Source organism: Tursiops truncatus, chromosome 8, assembly GCF_011762595.2.
Source record: "Tursiops truncatus isolate mTurTru1 chromosome 8, mTurTru1.mat.Y, whole genome shotgun sequence".
In the NCBI taxonomy this organism is placed as follows: domain Eukaryota; kingdom Metazoa; phylum Chordata; class Mammalia; order Artiodactyla; family Delphinidae; genus Tursiops; species Tursiops truncatus.
The window spans coordinates 45,638,813-45,654,669 of NC_047041.1; the positions used below are offsets into that span (position 1 = coordinate 45,638,813).

General features: G+C 45.3%; 1 protein-coding gene across 9 annotated transcripts in view; it reads left to right on the forward strand.

Annotated features, from left to right (window-relative positions):
• ME3 (malic enzyme 3) overlaps positions 1–8,602 on the forward strand; it is a 438,110-nt gene extending 429,508 nt beyond the window's left edge. For all 9 annotated transcript variants that reach the window (XM_073808332.1, XM_073808333.1, XM_073808331.1 and 6 more), the window contains 5 exons: positions 1,483–1,588; positions 2,173–2,315; positions 2,873–3,046; positions 6,884–6,982; positions 8,365–8,602. In XM_073808332.1, the coding sequence (XP_073664433.1) occupies positions 1,483–1,588; positions 2,173–2,315; positions 2,873–3,046; positions 6,884–6,982; positions 8,365–8,526 (684 nt within the window). In that variant the 3' untranslated portion in view covers positions 8,527–8,602. The remainder of the gene's footprint in view (positions 1–1,482; positions 1,589–2,172; positions 2,316–2,872; positions 3,047–6,883; positions 6,983–8,364) is intronic.
• The last annotated feature ends 7,255 nt before the right edge of the window (positions 8,603–15,857 follow it).

Consider the following 15,857-nt stretch of genomic DNA (forward strand, 5'->3'; position numbering starts at 1 on the left):
TAGCCTTAATTGCTCTTGTCCAAAAGCTTTGAATGTGCTTGCAAATGTGTGTACGTGTGCTCTTTCCAGTGTCATCTCCCCCCACGTCCTGCCTTGTACTCACCTCTAGCCATGTTGAATCATAATTCTCCAAAAGTAACATGCTCTCTCTCTTCTACATCTTTGCATATTTTGTTTCTCTGCCTGGAATGCCCTTCTCTTTTTTCACACGCCCACTCACAGCCCTCAACCCCATCTGTTTCCTCCCTGTCTTCTGTTACCTCCTTCAAGCAGCTTCCCTGAGCATCTGGGTCTCAATTAGTTCCCTGTGTTTACGCTCATGTAGCCTTCCGCCCTTCATATATGACACTTATCCCGTGATAGGGCTGTTGCCCCTTGCCTCCCTCCCCGTGAGGCTGTATGGTCTTGATGTCAAGGTCCTGCATGTGATAAGTACATAATTGATGTTTGAGGTGTGAATGAAGGAATGAATGAGAGAGACAGTCCAGCTTCTGACTGCAGTGTGGTGAGGGGCACAGCTGGATGACCTCCTCCCTCAGGACTTCACTCAGAGCTCCATGTTTTAATCCTGAGATTTCACTAACATAGACTGTGACAGTGAGAGCCTAAAAAAAAGACAAGAGATAGGAACACGAGGCTCTCAACCAAGAATAGTGGAGAGCCCCCTCTGAAGCAACAGACCTTCCTATTGTTCCCTATAAGGGCAGATTCCCACCGGAAAGAACTGGGACCTGGAGATTCCTCCTTCTGCCCCAGATCATTCCAGAGCACAGTCCAGGCACAGGTGGAGGCTGCCACACTTGCCTCTTTCCCATGTTTCAACATCACCTTTGCTCACCCTATTGAGCTCACCCCTCCTCAAAGATCTCTCAAAGCTGGTGTTTTCACTCTGGTTCTCGTGAGGCCAGCTGACCCAAAGGAGTCATCAGAAACGTTGACCAGCCTGTCACCCACTGACTCCTATTTGAAGAAATGGAAGGAATCTGGACCCCATTGGGAGCAGCCAGCCACTACAAGCCTGTCCTGGATCTCAGCTTATTATTTATCGGGAGGTTAATGGCTCTTGTCAAATACATTCAAATTAGCGCCCTGACCCTGGGTGACTCAGGCCCCCATCCCTCAACTGGGCCTCTGTGCTATATGTCTTGGGGCCAAGAGTCTTGGTCCAAACTCAGGCATTTCCTCGGAGCCTTTCTGTCCTGGCCCAGGAAGCCATGACCCCAGCAGCTCAAGGAAAGGCCTTACGGGTTCTCCATATGTGGTTTGGATTAAAGAAATACACACACACACACACACACACACATTTAAAATTCTTAGATTGCATCGTAGATTTTGATCAAAAGGACAGGGCCCAAGGTTCTGACAGCTCAGACCACAGCACAGGGCTCTGCAGGGAATGCTCTTAGAGTACACAGATGCATCCAGGCACTGCCCAGCGGTTCTCACCACCACAGCTGTATCATGTTCTTCCTTTCCCTGCAGGGGAGGAGCCACCTGAACCATGAGAAGGAGATGTTTGCCCAGGACCACCCTGAAGTGAACTCCCTGGAGGAGGTGGTGAGGCTGGTGAAGCCCACGGCCATCATAGGTAGGAGGAGGGGCGACCCACTGCCCAGCACAGCTAATCTTCTTGACTTGCAGGTGAAGACTGAGGCTCAGCGAGGAGGCATAAGCAACCCTTGGAAACACAGCTCTTTCCCCTCATTTCCAATTCAATGCTACAAACTTTTATTGGGTTATTACTGTATAAGAACCGTAGAACTAAGGCGCCAAGCTGGGCTGCGTGATGCAGAATTATACAGTAGAGTGGAAAAGCACAGGCTGGTCTCTCTAACCAGGATGACATGAGCACTCCTCCCCCAAGGGGGGGACCTTGGCATCACTCCCTGTCCTGCGGGAGCAGTCCACTCTAAAGGACAGTGGCCAGGCATGCTTCACAGGTGCAGCTTAACTGAGCTGGGGCGTGCAGTGGACCAGTGGAATTAACAGGGGGTCTCAGCCAGCTCAAGCAGGGAGACCCTTTTCTCCTGTCCTCCCTCATCCCTATGGCGGATGCCATCCTCAAGACTCCTGAGTCTTCCGTGTTGTACCTAGTTCCACCACCACCACCAGGAGAGGAATGGGGTGTAGATAAAGAGTCGGCACCCCACTACCTCCCCCTTTTCCCCATAGGTGTTGCCGCCATTGCAGGAGCCTTCACGGAGCAGATCCTGAGGGACATGGCCTCCTTCCACGAGCGCCCCATCATCTTTGCCCTGAGCAACCCCACCAGCAAGGCCGAGTGCACGGCTGAGAAGTGCTACCGGGTCACCGAGGTCAGCGGGGAGTCCTTCCTTCCCCGGGCTGAGAGGACATAGTAACAGTAACCATGAGCAACCCTATGAGGATGAAAAAAATCCCCACATTGCTGATAAGCAAACTGAGTTTCAGAAAGATGAAGTAACTTGCCCAAGGTCACAGAGCTAAAAAGGAGTGGAGCTGGCCGTCAAACCCACGTCCGGCTCTAAAGCCCAGGCTCTTACCAGTAGGCTTTACTGCTCAGGGTTCCCCTAACATAGAGCTCTGACCAGAGCTCGAGGCGCTTGTGGACTCTAGGCCATTTGCACACCTGGCTTGCCCTCCGGGGAGGTGACAGGTTAAAAGCTACACCTTCCCCGTTCTGTGGTTTTGTGGCTGCCGGGTAACTCAGTGGGAGCTGAGCTTTCTGGTCAGATGAACAGCTGTGCTTTCAGCACCTGCAACGTCCTCAGCACAATGCTGAGCATTTAGCAGAAGATGAGGAAGGGGTCAACTTTCGGGAGATACGACTAGGCCACCATGACCCCTGAAACCTAGCTCCAAGCTCTGTCTCTGGTTTTCTTCCTGCCCCCAGGGCCGAGGGATCTTTGCCAGTGGAAGTCCCTTTAAAGACGTGACTCTGGAAGATGGCAGGACCTTCATTCCCGGGCAGGGAAACAACGCCTACGTGTTCCCTGGAGTGGCTCTGGGAGTCATCGCAGGCGGGGTCCGACACATCCCGGACGGGCTCTTCCTCCTGACAGCAGAGGTATTGCTGTCCCCGCTGCCCCGAATACACACCCCAGAGGGCCTGTGAGCTCCACTAGCTCCTACACCGGGTCCCCAAAGATTCCTTCTCTTGTTTCTTCTACCTACCCGCTCCAATCCTTCAGTGGTTCCCCAGAGTGCTTGAATGTCAAGCTTCTCTCAAGAGCGCCTGGAGGCTTGAACTCTGAAAACACACACAGGCTTTTTAAGGCAGGGGCGGCGGGGGAAGGAATAGTCAGTGGGAGGGGTGCTGGCAGGAGGCGCTGGCCGTGAGGGCACGTACCTTGTACTGCACCCTGCCTCCCAGCAGAACCCATATGCATGCCAAGAACGGAGATGCCATCAAAACCACCTGAAACCGTGGGCTCACCGACCGTGACAAGCAGTAGATTTTTCCAGCCATGGGTCTTGGCCACGTTACTGGGTAACTGGTAGCAAAATAAGCCCCACTAGGGCTTCCCTGGTGGCGCAGTGGTTGAGAGTCTGCCTGCCGATGCAGGGGGCGCGGGTTCGAGCCCCGGTCCGGGAAGATCCCACATGCCACGGAGCGGCTGGGCCCGTGAGCCATGGCCACTGTGCCTGCACGTCCGGAGCCTGTGCTCCGCAATGGGAGAGGCCACGGCAGTGAGAGGCCCGCGTACCGCAAAAAAAAAAAAAGCCCCACTAGGGCAGATTTCTGTAAGGAAGAGGATGGGTTGCATGTCAGGTTTGCCTGCTCTGAGTACCCATGTCTTGAGCACAGATGGGGGATGTGGGTGTGCACCTGCTCCAGGCATCGTATCAGAAAAGCTCCCACAAGCGTTCTTTACTGGGCATGGTGAATTGAAAACAAGGAAAGGATTTGTTAAGGATGACAGCCCACATTCATAATAATGGTTGTTAATAATAACAGTTACAGTGGCTGCCATTTAACAAACGCTTACCAAGTGCCAAGCACTTCACATTTATCTTCACTCTGTGGAACCAAGACGTAGAAATGTTTTTGTTGAGAAGTTAAGCTAATCAGAACTATAAACAAATATTAAACATATTTATCCCCAGTGGGCTCCAAAGGCTCTGCTGTGATTTCTAGCATGTGTCTGCATTTCCCCCTCACCACGGCACTGGTGAGAGCCCCAAACCAGCAAGCCACAAGAAGGGCTTCCAGGCAGCCCTACCCAGCCCTGCTTCTGCGAGTCCCACAAGGAACTGTCTCATGCACCAAGTTCCTTCTTCCTGTGTCTGCTGAACTTTTGTCAGCCTCCCCCAAGCCTTGTGCACACCAGCTCTGGTTTCATGCTGCAGTTCTCTGTCCCTCTTACTTGAGTATTTTGCATTTGAATGGAGGTGGTGGTGTCCTGTGACCATGGGCGGAGCTGTCTGAAACCCCCATTGGATGGGAAGAGTCACTTCCTGCTTGGAGTTGACCCGAAAGCAAATTCCCCTGTTGTGCAGAAACAAGGTTGCTAAAGCCTTCCTATGCAACCCCCAGAAACATCTGCACAACCCACAGCCTCTGCTATGGGACCTTTCAGCTCCATCTTTTCATGAACCGTGTCCATGAAGTAAACAGGAACCTCCCCTCAATCTACTTCTCAGTCACTTGCTCTGAGCAGCATAAGGCCCCTCCCCTCCAGGAGCTGACAGTCTGGTCTTCAAAGGCCTGGCAGGTTATATTTCTCAACAGGGGGTTTGGTTTGGTTTGGTTTGGCTGGTTTTTGTTTTTTTATTTATTTTTGGCTGCGTCGGGTCTTAGCTGCAGCGAGCGGGCTCTGCATTGTGGTGCACGGGCTTCTCTCTAGTTGTGGCGTGCAGGTTTTCTCTCTGTAGTTGTGGCACGCAGGCTCTAGTCGAGGCACGCAAGCTCAGTAGTTGTGGCACGTGGGCTTAGTTGCCCCAGGGCATGTGGGATCTTAGTTCCCTGACCAGGAATTGAACCTGTGTCCCCTGCATTGGAAGGCAGATTCTTTACCACTGGACCACCAGGGAAGTCCCTGAAAAGGGTGTTTGTTTTTAAATTAAGATAATTTAAGTTGAAACTGATTTTCCTATGGAAAAAGTAATATAAGTTTTAGGAGACGTACATGCAGCATCTCATTTCACCTTGACAACCCTGTAAAATATAGTGATCATCCCTACGTTACAGACAAGGAAACTGAGGCACAGAGGGTTTGAGTTACGTGCCCAAGGTCACCTGGCTTGTGAGGGATGTGCCAGGATGGCCCCAGGCAATTTGACTCAGAGACACAGCAGAGCATTAGCAGTGCCCAGCATCTCAGAAGTGGCCACACATACCATAATATAACTCGTCACTGCAGGAGAGCCTTTCTAGCTGCAGATCTAGCCATGGAAATTCTGCTTCCCTCTAGTCAATTCACCTTCTACACCTCCACAAAGAGAGGTGTACACCTCACCTCCACAGAGAAGTGTACACTACACCTCACCTCCACAGAGAGGTGTACACTACACCTCCACAAAGAGGGCTCCCTTAAAGCCCAGAACAGGCCATCTCTCTCCTAATTTCAGACCTTTTATGGCTCGTTGGTGCTCCCAGGAAAGGCCAAACTCCTTCACATGGTTTCCATACAAGGCACTTCATCCAAGGCCCTCCTTTTCTCTCCAGCCTTTTAGCCTCCCCCTGCCGTCAACCTATCCCGCCTTCTTTTTACAGTCGTTCTCTCTCTTCCCTCTAAGAATTTGCATGTGCTATTCCTTCTCCTCTCTTCAAGTAATTCACACTTTGTCCTTCAGGTCTTAGCTTCTGTCTTTTCTTCTGGGAAGCCTTTCCTGTACATGGCAGACTGGGCCCTGCCTTCCTCTGTGCCCATATGTCCCCCCTCCTCGAAATCACTATAATCGTTACTATTGTTTGTTCATCTCCACTGACACCAGTCTCCAGGAAGGAAAAGACTGTGGCTTCTCCACCATGGCTCTTCAGCACCTAGCACAGAGCCCGGCATATCGTAGAGCTCAGTGGATGTTTGAATGAACAGAAAGGACAGAGAGGAATTTAAGAACGAGGTAGCAGAGGGGGGAGCCCAGGTTTCTAATGTCTGCCAAACTCTGAGGCAAGACCAGCTCCTTTCCCTGTCCGTCCCGGGACACAGAGTTCTCAGAGAGCACTGTGGCTTTTCCCAGATTTCAATTTGACACGAGAAGATTGGGTGGGAGTGCATTCCGAGCCCGGTTAAAGAGGCTGTTCTGCCAGGCTGGCTGAGCACCAGTGCCCGAGGCTGGAGGATGAGGCTGGCTGCAGAGAGCTGGCCCTTAGAGACGAGCTCTGAAGCAGGGAGGGAAGCTGTAGGAGAGGCTGTTCCTGGGCTGAATTTATTCAGGTACCGCATAAGGCCCATTCGTGGTGTCACTGGAGAAGCAGCCTTTCTTTCCTCACTGGGGCCGGGGCCGGAAAGGAGAGCCCAAGGAGGCCCGAATACAGAGACACAAGATGGCCTAGGGGGACAGCCCGGATGCTCCTAAGCATGTGGGAGAGGCTGGAACCCGGGAAGCGAGGGACTCGGGGATCCCTATACAACAGGCTAGGTCAGCCGGGGCGGGGGAGACCCCAGAGTCTGCTTTGCAAGTCACAGGTTTATTCGCCTCGGTCTTAGTGATTTTCCTTTAGAATTCAGACAGCTTCATGTTGTTTTAAGCCTCGGCCAGTCTCACGGGACAGAAAGGATGTGTCCTTGCTTAAGCCCAAGCATTAAGCGCCCCTGGGGCCACAAGGCGGCAGAGACAGGAGTAGAAACTGCACTTATGGGCCACGTATGAGGGGCGAGGTGAGTTTCTGGTGTACTGGGTTGGGCTTGCTCTGGGAAGGTGGAAACTCAGCTTGTTCCTCTCTGTTCTCTCTCCCCAGCAAATCGCCCAAGAGGTCTCTGAGCAGCATCTGTCACAGGGGAGACTGTACCCCCCACTCAGCACCATCCGAGACGTGTCTCTGAGAATCGCCATCAAAGTAAGGGACGTCTTACCCCCTTACTATGGGGAGTGGGGCTCATCAGCTTCCTCTCTGTGTGACTTTAGGAGGACGAAAGGGGTGGCAGCTGCAGAGACAGGCTGAGCTCCCTGGGCTGCACTGCATGCACCCCAGAGGCTGGGTGACACACTCTTGCCTGTAGCCTGAGCCCCACCTCAACCCCACTCAGGGCAGTTCTGGGAAAGCTCCTGGATTTCCCCTCAAACACCAGGCAGAAAGGTCACCAAAGGCCCTAGTTTTGTGGACCAGAATGTGGGTGGAATTTTAAAATGAATCATAAGTGCCCATTTACACAGAAAGGTCAACTTGGAAAGAGCTCAGGCTGCGGGGTCCTAGCTCTGCCAATCAGCGGCAGAGTCACCCGAGCCCAGTCACTTCACTTCCCTGAGCCTCAGCAGTTTCCTTCTTCTACAAAGAAGCCAGTAATTCCTCTCCCTGAGAGTTTTGGAGGACATTAAAAGAGAACAGTGGAAAAGCTCTATACTCGGCACCTGTCTGGCCAGAGGAGATGCTCATGCCTCCCCTTTCTCTCAGAATGGCTGGGCCACGGGTGATCAAGTTCAGGGGATAGTCTACGTAAAAATGTCACCCACTAGACGATGCACAGGTGATGGGTTTTCAAAGAACCAGAACATGGGGCAGTAAAGACTGGCCTGACATTGATAATTGTTCATCTGGATGATGAATTCATGAGGGTTCATTATACTGTTATTTCTATTAATATACATTTTACATTTTCTATAAGTTTGAAGAATAATTTCAGAAAACGCATTGCACAACAGCACGCACTCCCCATGAGCTGTCCAGTGCAGGATCCAGAGTCAGCCCTCAAGACCAATAGTGCAGCTTACAGTCCACGTCCACCCTGTCCAGTTCTTTCCTTTTGGGGAGATTCAGATTCATCTTCTTCTGAAGCCGAATCTAATACCCAGAGAACAATGTCCAATTCAAGCCACGTTTAAGACAGAAAAAAATATCAGATGCTGAACACTTACACCTGCTACCTAATTTTATCCTCACACCATGCCAGAGAAAGCTCTCATGACCCCCACTTTACAGATGAGGAAACTGAGGCTCAGCAAGGATGATGTCACTGCTGAGGACCCACAGGCAGTTGGAAGCAGAGGCAGACTTTGAGGCCTCTTGGCCCTGGCCCAGTGTCTATTCCATGGTGTCACAGCTTCCTTACTAGGCAGAAAACTCAAGATCCTTTCTCTCCAGTGGCTTCCTGGGCCTCAACTCATGAGAGGAACACATCTGATGCTTCAGGGTATATTCCCCTTCCACAAGCTCCCAAGCAAGGGCCTTTAGACAGGTTCCTCCTTAGATCCAGTTCCTCAGTCAAACGTGTTTTTCCCTAGGTCCTCGACTTCGCCTACAAACACAACCTGGCCTCCTACTACCCAGAGCCCAAGGACAAGGAGGCTTTTGTAAGATCCCTGGTCTATACTCCAGACTATGACTCCTTTACGCTGGACAGCTACACTTGGCCCAAGGAAGCCATGAATGTTCAGAATGTCTGATGCAATCTCAGAGGCTGGTGTGGGGCTGAATGAAGCCCAGAGTAACACTGACAATATAAATGGGTTCCAAAATGGCCATCCTTGTCATTGTGTTTTTCCTTTGAACGTTCTGGTGTGAGGGGAGATGCCCAGGCATATGGTGAATGAGAGCCTTGTCCCTGAAGGCCTTGAGTTCACTTTTCTGTAACCCTCCTCAGGCTTCCTTCCCAAGAATTTCTTCATCTGTGAATTGCCAACTATTGGCTAGACTTTGTGGAAATCTAGAGTCCTGCCTGGAACTCTGCCTTTACAGGGTCCGGGGTCTAGTAGAGGAGATGAGATATGCACACAATTCATTTTGCCACAAGGGAGAAAGTAGTAAGTCCATGGAAGAACTGCAGAAAAAGGTCAAGGGTACTCAGAGAAGGGAGAGGATACTTCCTATGAGGACATAAAAGAAGGCTTCTTGGGGGGCAGTGTTTGCACTGAGTCTAAGAGTGAAGGATGGGTAGGGTTAATGGAGAAATGAGGAATGTAAGGGCAGCCACTGGCCAGAAAGCATGGCCACCCATCAAGGAGTTCAGTCCCTGTTGGAGGAATACACAACCTTTAAGACTCAGATGGGCGTGGGGGCTGAGTGGCTGGAGGCAACTCACAAGTCAGAAAGGGTCTCCGTCCTGTGGGCTGTTGAGTGTTAGGCATTCCTTTGTGGTCATTACTAAAAGGAGAACCAGAGAAGTGTGGGTGGAGAGTGTCAGCAAACCCAGAGGAAAGAGGAAGAGAGGCTGTGAGGGGCAAAACACCCTGGGGAGTTCTAGGGAAGACTTGATTTCATGTTCCTGGCTCTAGAACACTCTCTCTCTTCCACCCTTCACTCTCTGAAGTCATTTAGCAAACAGGAGCAGTTTTCTTACAGAATGATGTCAGTCTGTCCTGAGTGTTTCTTAGAACAAGTTCAGTCGTAGCCTTCACCTCCCTCGTGTCCAGTGAGCCCACACCATGGGGCTGGGGAGGGGGGAGACGAGCCTGCAGCCCTCACAACCAAAGACCCTGCTAAATTGCTAACATCTGTTGGCATGGCAGCATCCAGCCTCTAATTTCATTGTATAACACAGGAAGCAACAGTCCATGCCCAGAGACCTACCACTGCCCACCCCCCGCTGCCAGCTCCACCTCAGGTTCCACACTGCCCACAATGAATAGGTCCTATACGACCACCTCCGTGACAGGCTAGGTGGACGACTGGGATCCTAGAAGAGTAATTAGCAGAGACATCAGTCACCCCTTGCCTAGGTCTTAGTCTTCCAACCTCTGCTTCCTTGGTGCTGGTGCTCCACCAGGCGTATCCTGAGGAAGCATCCCTGTTCTGTAAATCCGTGGACTCACGGGTAATGAGAACCTCTTCAGAAGAGGGCTTGAAGAGTGAAGCTGGAATCTGAACACCAGGGAGTCTTTTACATGATCTTTTCTACGTCCTGTCCCACAACTTCCTCTGTACCCCAACTATACCTCCTTTATACTCAATGTAACAGAAAAGAAAAATGGTAGGGAAAATTAATGAAACCAAAACAGGTTGATGAGATCAACTGAATTAACAAGCTTTAGCTATACTGACAAAGGCAAAAAGAAAGACGATAGAAATTACATTTCCTTTGTTCGAAGCGCAATGAACATCTTGCTGGCACTTACACAGGCCCTTACACGTGCTTGGTCTCTACCTGGAAAGCCCTTCCCTCTGCTTCTCTGCTCTTTACCAATTAAATTTCAGTTCACCCCAGCTTTCTGCCTGGAGACATCATTCATCATTGGAGTTCAAATGCACTTGGCTCCAGGAAGTCTTCTTGGACAGAGTTAATAATTAAATTAGAAATCAACAACAGTAAAAAAGAAAATGGGAGATTTCCAACTCTTTGGAAGTTAAACAATATATTTCTAAGTAAGTCACGGTTCAAAGAAGAAATCACAAGATAAATTATATATGTTGAGCTGAATAAAGAAAAATCAAAATTAATGAGTTGTAGCTAAAGTAGTGCTTAGAGGGAAATTTTATAGCTTTAGATGCCAATATCAGGGGAAAAAAAGAATAAAAGGTCTCAAAGCAATAATAAACTTTCTCTTTAAGAAACTAGTAAAGAAAACTAAAAATAGAATTACCATATGACCCAGCAATCCCACCACTGGGCATACAACCAAAGAAAACCATAATTCAAAAAGACATATGCACCCCAATGTTCACTGCAGCACTATTTACAATAGCCAGGTCATGGAAGCAACGTAAATGCCCATTGACTGATGAATGGATAAAGAAGATGTGGTCCATATATACAATGGAATATTAGCCATAAAAAAGGTACAAAACTGGGTCATTTGTAGAGATGTGGATGGACCTAGAGACTGTCATACAGAGTGAAGTCAGAAAGAGCAAAACAAATATTGTATATTAATGCATATATATGGAATCTAGAAAAATGGTACAGATAAACTGGTTTGCAGGGCAGAAATAGAGACACAGATATGGAGAACGAACGTATGGACATCAAGGGGGGAAAGCGGGGGGTGGAGGGTGGTGGGATGAATTGGGAGCTTGGAATTGACATATATACACTAATATGTATAAAATAGATAACTAATAAGAGCCTGCTATATAAAAAAAAAATTCAAAAAAAAAAGAAACTAGGAAAGGAAAAGCAAACAAAATTCAAAGTAAGCAAAGACTAGAGTAGAATTCAATAGACTTATAACAAATAAAGAAGTTGAATTAGTAATTAAAAATCTTCCCACCAAGAAAAGCCCAGGCCCAGAATTCTTCATGGGTGAATTTTATCAAATATTTAAAGTATAAATAATACCAATCCTTCAGAAACTCTTTCAGAAAATAGAGGAGGGAACACTTCCAAAATCATTCCATGATACTGGTATTACCCTGATATCAAAACCAGATTAAAAAAACAACACAAGAAAACTATAGACCAATATCCTTCATGAATACAGATGCAAAATTCTAAACAAAATATTAGCGAGCCAAATCCATCAACATAAAATAATTAAACACAATAAGCAAGTGGAATTTATCCCAGGAATGCAAGGTTGTTTCAACATTTAAAAATTGATCAACATAGTACATGATATTACTAGAATGAAGGACACAAACCACAGGAACATGTCAGTGGATGTGGGAAAAGCATTTTAAAATACCCAACACCCATTTGAGACAAAACTTTCAACAAACTAAGAATAGAAGAGAATGTCCTCAACCTGATCAAGAACCAACAGCTAACATCATACTTAATGGTGAAAGAATGAATACTTTCTCCCTAAGATCTGGAAGTTGTTTTCACCATTCCTGGTCAACATGGAGGGTCTAGCCAGTTCAATAAAGAAAGAAAAATAAAGTAAAGGCATCCAGACTGGGGGGAAAAACAAGAGTAAAACTGCCTTTATTCACAGATGACATAATCCTATAAGCAGAAAATGCCAAAGAATAGAATAGCACTTGCATTGCTCTCGCTCTCACCCTCCCTCCCTATCTCTCTTTCTCTCTCTCCTAACAAATGAGTTTAGAAAGGTCATAGAAAGCAAGGTCAATATACAAAAATCAATTGTATTTCTACAGACTAGCAGCAAACAATCTAGAAATAAAATTAAGAAAACATTCCATTCACAATAGCATCAAAAAGAAAAAATACTCAAGCAATTCAAGAGGTGCAAGTCTTGTACAATGAAAACTGCAAATCATTGATGATAGAAACTAAAGATTTAAACACATGGAGAAATGTTCCATGTTCATGGAATTGAAGACTCAATATTGTCAAGGCGGCAGTTCTCTCCAAATTATCTATAAATTCAACACTATACCTATCAAAATCCCTGCCGGCTTTTTTTTGTTTGTTTTGTAGAAATTGACAGGATGATCCTAAAACGTATATGGAAATGCAAGGCACTTAGAATAGCCAAAATTTTTGAAAAAGAATGAAGTACATGATCCAATTTCAAAGCTTACTATAAAGCTTCAATGATCAAGATAGTGTGCTCATATAGATCAATGGAACAGAGTTGAGAATTCACAAATAAGTCCTTATATTCATGGTAAATTGATCTTTCAACTACCACGATAATTCAATGGAGGAAAGAATTGTCTTTTGAACAAATGATGCTGGGACAACTGGATATCCACATGCCAAAAAAAAAAAAAAATATATATATATATATATATATATATATATATAGACATTTACCTCACACCATATACAAAAATTAACTCAAAATGGACCACAGATCTAAATGTAAGAGCTAAAACTATACAATTTCTAGAAGAAAATATAGCAGAAAAATCTTTGTGACTGATTGAGGAGAGTTCTTAGATACAATTTAAAAGCGTGATTCATAAAAGAGAAAATTGATAAATTGTACTTCACCAAATTTTTTAACTTTTGCACTTTGAAACACACCAATAAGGAAAAAAATGACAAGTAACAGACTGGGAGAAAGTATTTGCAAATTATATATCTGATAAAGGCATTGGATCCAGAATATGTAAAGAACTTTTACAACTCAGTAGGATGACAAAAAAACCCAACTGAAAAAATGGGCAAAATATTTGAATCGACATAGTACCAACAAAGGTATGTGAGAGAATGTACACTAAAAGATGTTTAACAACATTAGTTGTATTAAAATTAAAACTACAATGGGATAACACTTCCCGCTCACCAGAATCGCTGTAATAAAAAAGACAGACAGTAAGTGTTGGAGAGAATTAAAACCTCTTCTAGCAGGGCTTTGTCTCCTAAGCACTATAAGGTTAAGGGAAATTTCCCTCTGTCTTTTAAAAGTCTTCATTCTAACTCCCCAGCCTCTCATACATAGTCCTAGAACTCAGCAAGTGTCATTTAGTATAGTGGATGCTGTGGTTGTACCACCCAGATCCCTCTAAAGGTCTGAAACACTTACTCAGGGCCAGCTGCCAGGAGTATTATCAGCTGAAGGCTCACAGTTGCATCCCCCGCTGGGAGTTGCAGTTGACTGAAGGAAGATGCTTCATCCAAGGTTATGCCCTCATCCCCAGGGACAGCCTGCATCCAATGACTGGTTGATTCGAGTCCAAAGGTCCAACCCCCTTGCCACAATTGCAGACATCTCTACATGGCCATCCCAGCTTCAGAGCTCCCTGGGAGATTGGCTAAGGTCACTGTTGAAACTGTATGTATCACCATTCAACTTCTGCAGCATCCTGGTTCTCTTGCTCCCTCTCAAGTGTTGTTGAGATGACTCCCCAGTAAGCTTCCAGAGGCAAATCTCAGATTCAGTACCTGTTTCCTGAGGAACTCAACTTGCAACATGACAAGCCAAGCTTCTCAATTTTCCAATCTGTTGCACCAGCCTCACATGACCATCTAAAGCCTTGCTGGGTTTCTCTTTCCCTCAGTAGAGACCCTCTGCAAGAACAAAGCCAGATCCTTCCTTAGTCTATGTCCAGAATCGGTAAATACCCGCAGGAAACAAAATGGCCACTCACCTCAGGAGAGCTCCTTCCTCTCTGGAATTCCTATTCATCTAGTCTTTGCTGCTTTCACAGCTCCCATATGTCTTTAAACATATGATTTTTGTAATTTATCCATATTTTTCTGGATGTTGCAGGGAGGGTGTTGGGCTGCCATGACCTACTACATCCTATCTAGAAGTGGAAGTCTCTAGACACAGATTTTCAAAATTCCAAATGATACTACTAACTTTTTTTCCCTAACTTAATTGAATTGTAGTCAGAAAACTTACTTGTGTTATTCAAATATTTTAGAATTTTGATGAAATTATTTATGATCTAATATATAGTCAAATTTAATAAAATATTTCATGTACTCTTAAAAAATATGGATTCTCACTGTTGGATGCAATGCCTTCTTACGTTCATGGGATCAAACTTGTTAATTGTTCTGTTCAAATCTATAGCCTTACTGATTTTCGTCTACTTGATCTGTTTCTGGAAGAAAAATAGTAAAACTTATCACTATGGTAAACTTGTCAATTTTCCTTTTAGTTCTTTCCATATTTGCTTTATGGATTTTAACCAATGTTATTTGATATATAAAATTTCGAATTGTTATAACTTCCTGGTGAATTGAAACTTTTGAAACTTTAAGTAATGATTTTCTTTATCTCTAGTAACGCCTTTGCTTATACTTTTACTAATATTAACAAAGCTATACCATCTTGCTTAGTTTGTCTCTGTCTCTCTCCTATAATTCCTTATTTAGATGTTTAAGTTCTTGTACTAGTTGGAGAATGGTGAATACTGACAAATTATTTCTCCCAGAGAACTACATTTCCAGACACTATGAATATATGGTTGAACTAACACAAATACATACCACCATTTTATCAATTACATAATAAAACAAAGTATCAAATATCCAAATATTGTTACACAGTTCAAAATTATATAAAATATTAGATGTCTGATCAGTTCATTAATAGAAATCCTCTTCTGTTTCGGTTGGAAAGACAAAGAAAAAAATATCACACTTAACAAAAATAATAGTAACTTCCAATAGGTATGGCGAAGAATTATAAGAACTTCAGAAATTTTTGAAATGTTTTTGCTACAAAGTATCTTTACCTTTAAAGTTTACTAAATAAAAGGACCTGTTCTATACATCCTGCACAAGACAAAGAGAACATAGAATTTCTAGTATGGAATCCTAAAAATATTCCATAGCCTCTTTCCATTCTGTCTTCAGGCCCTCCCCTCTAAAACTGCATCCCAAGTGTAAACAAAGTAACCGTAAGGCTTTTTTGTCTGAAGATATTACACACATATGCTTCTCTATGGTGTATATTTTACATGAACTTTCAACCAGAGGTGTGATCTTTTTCAAACTGGAGGTTTTCATAACAGCACAAAATGAGATTTATAGAAAGACATTAAATAATCACCATAAGTCTTGGTAAGAATTCAACAAAATCATTTGTTATACAAACCTGATGCATACTGGTACACGTGTGGGGTGGTAAACATAAAGGAGCAGACAAATAACCATATAGGTCTTACTTGCAATGTTTGAGATGACTGGAGGAATAAACCACATATGGTTTACAGTGCTGTTCCTAATTCCTAGGATTTTAATTCTGTATGATACTAAAAATATACAAGTATTGTGCTGAGTATTTTGGCACCTAATCTCTCAATTTCTTATATATTGTTTCTGGCATGGGGATAGTAGTAAGCCAAACAGAGAGGCTGCAGTTCTGTCAAGCTTGTGGCTTTTCAGTATTCCTGTGGAAGCTTCATTAGACTTGTCATTCATTAACCCTATTATGTTGGCTAATATGTACGATAAATCAAGTCCTGTCTCAAG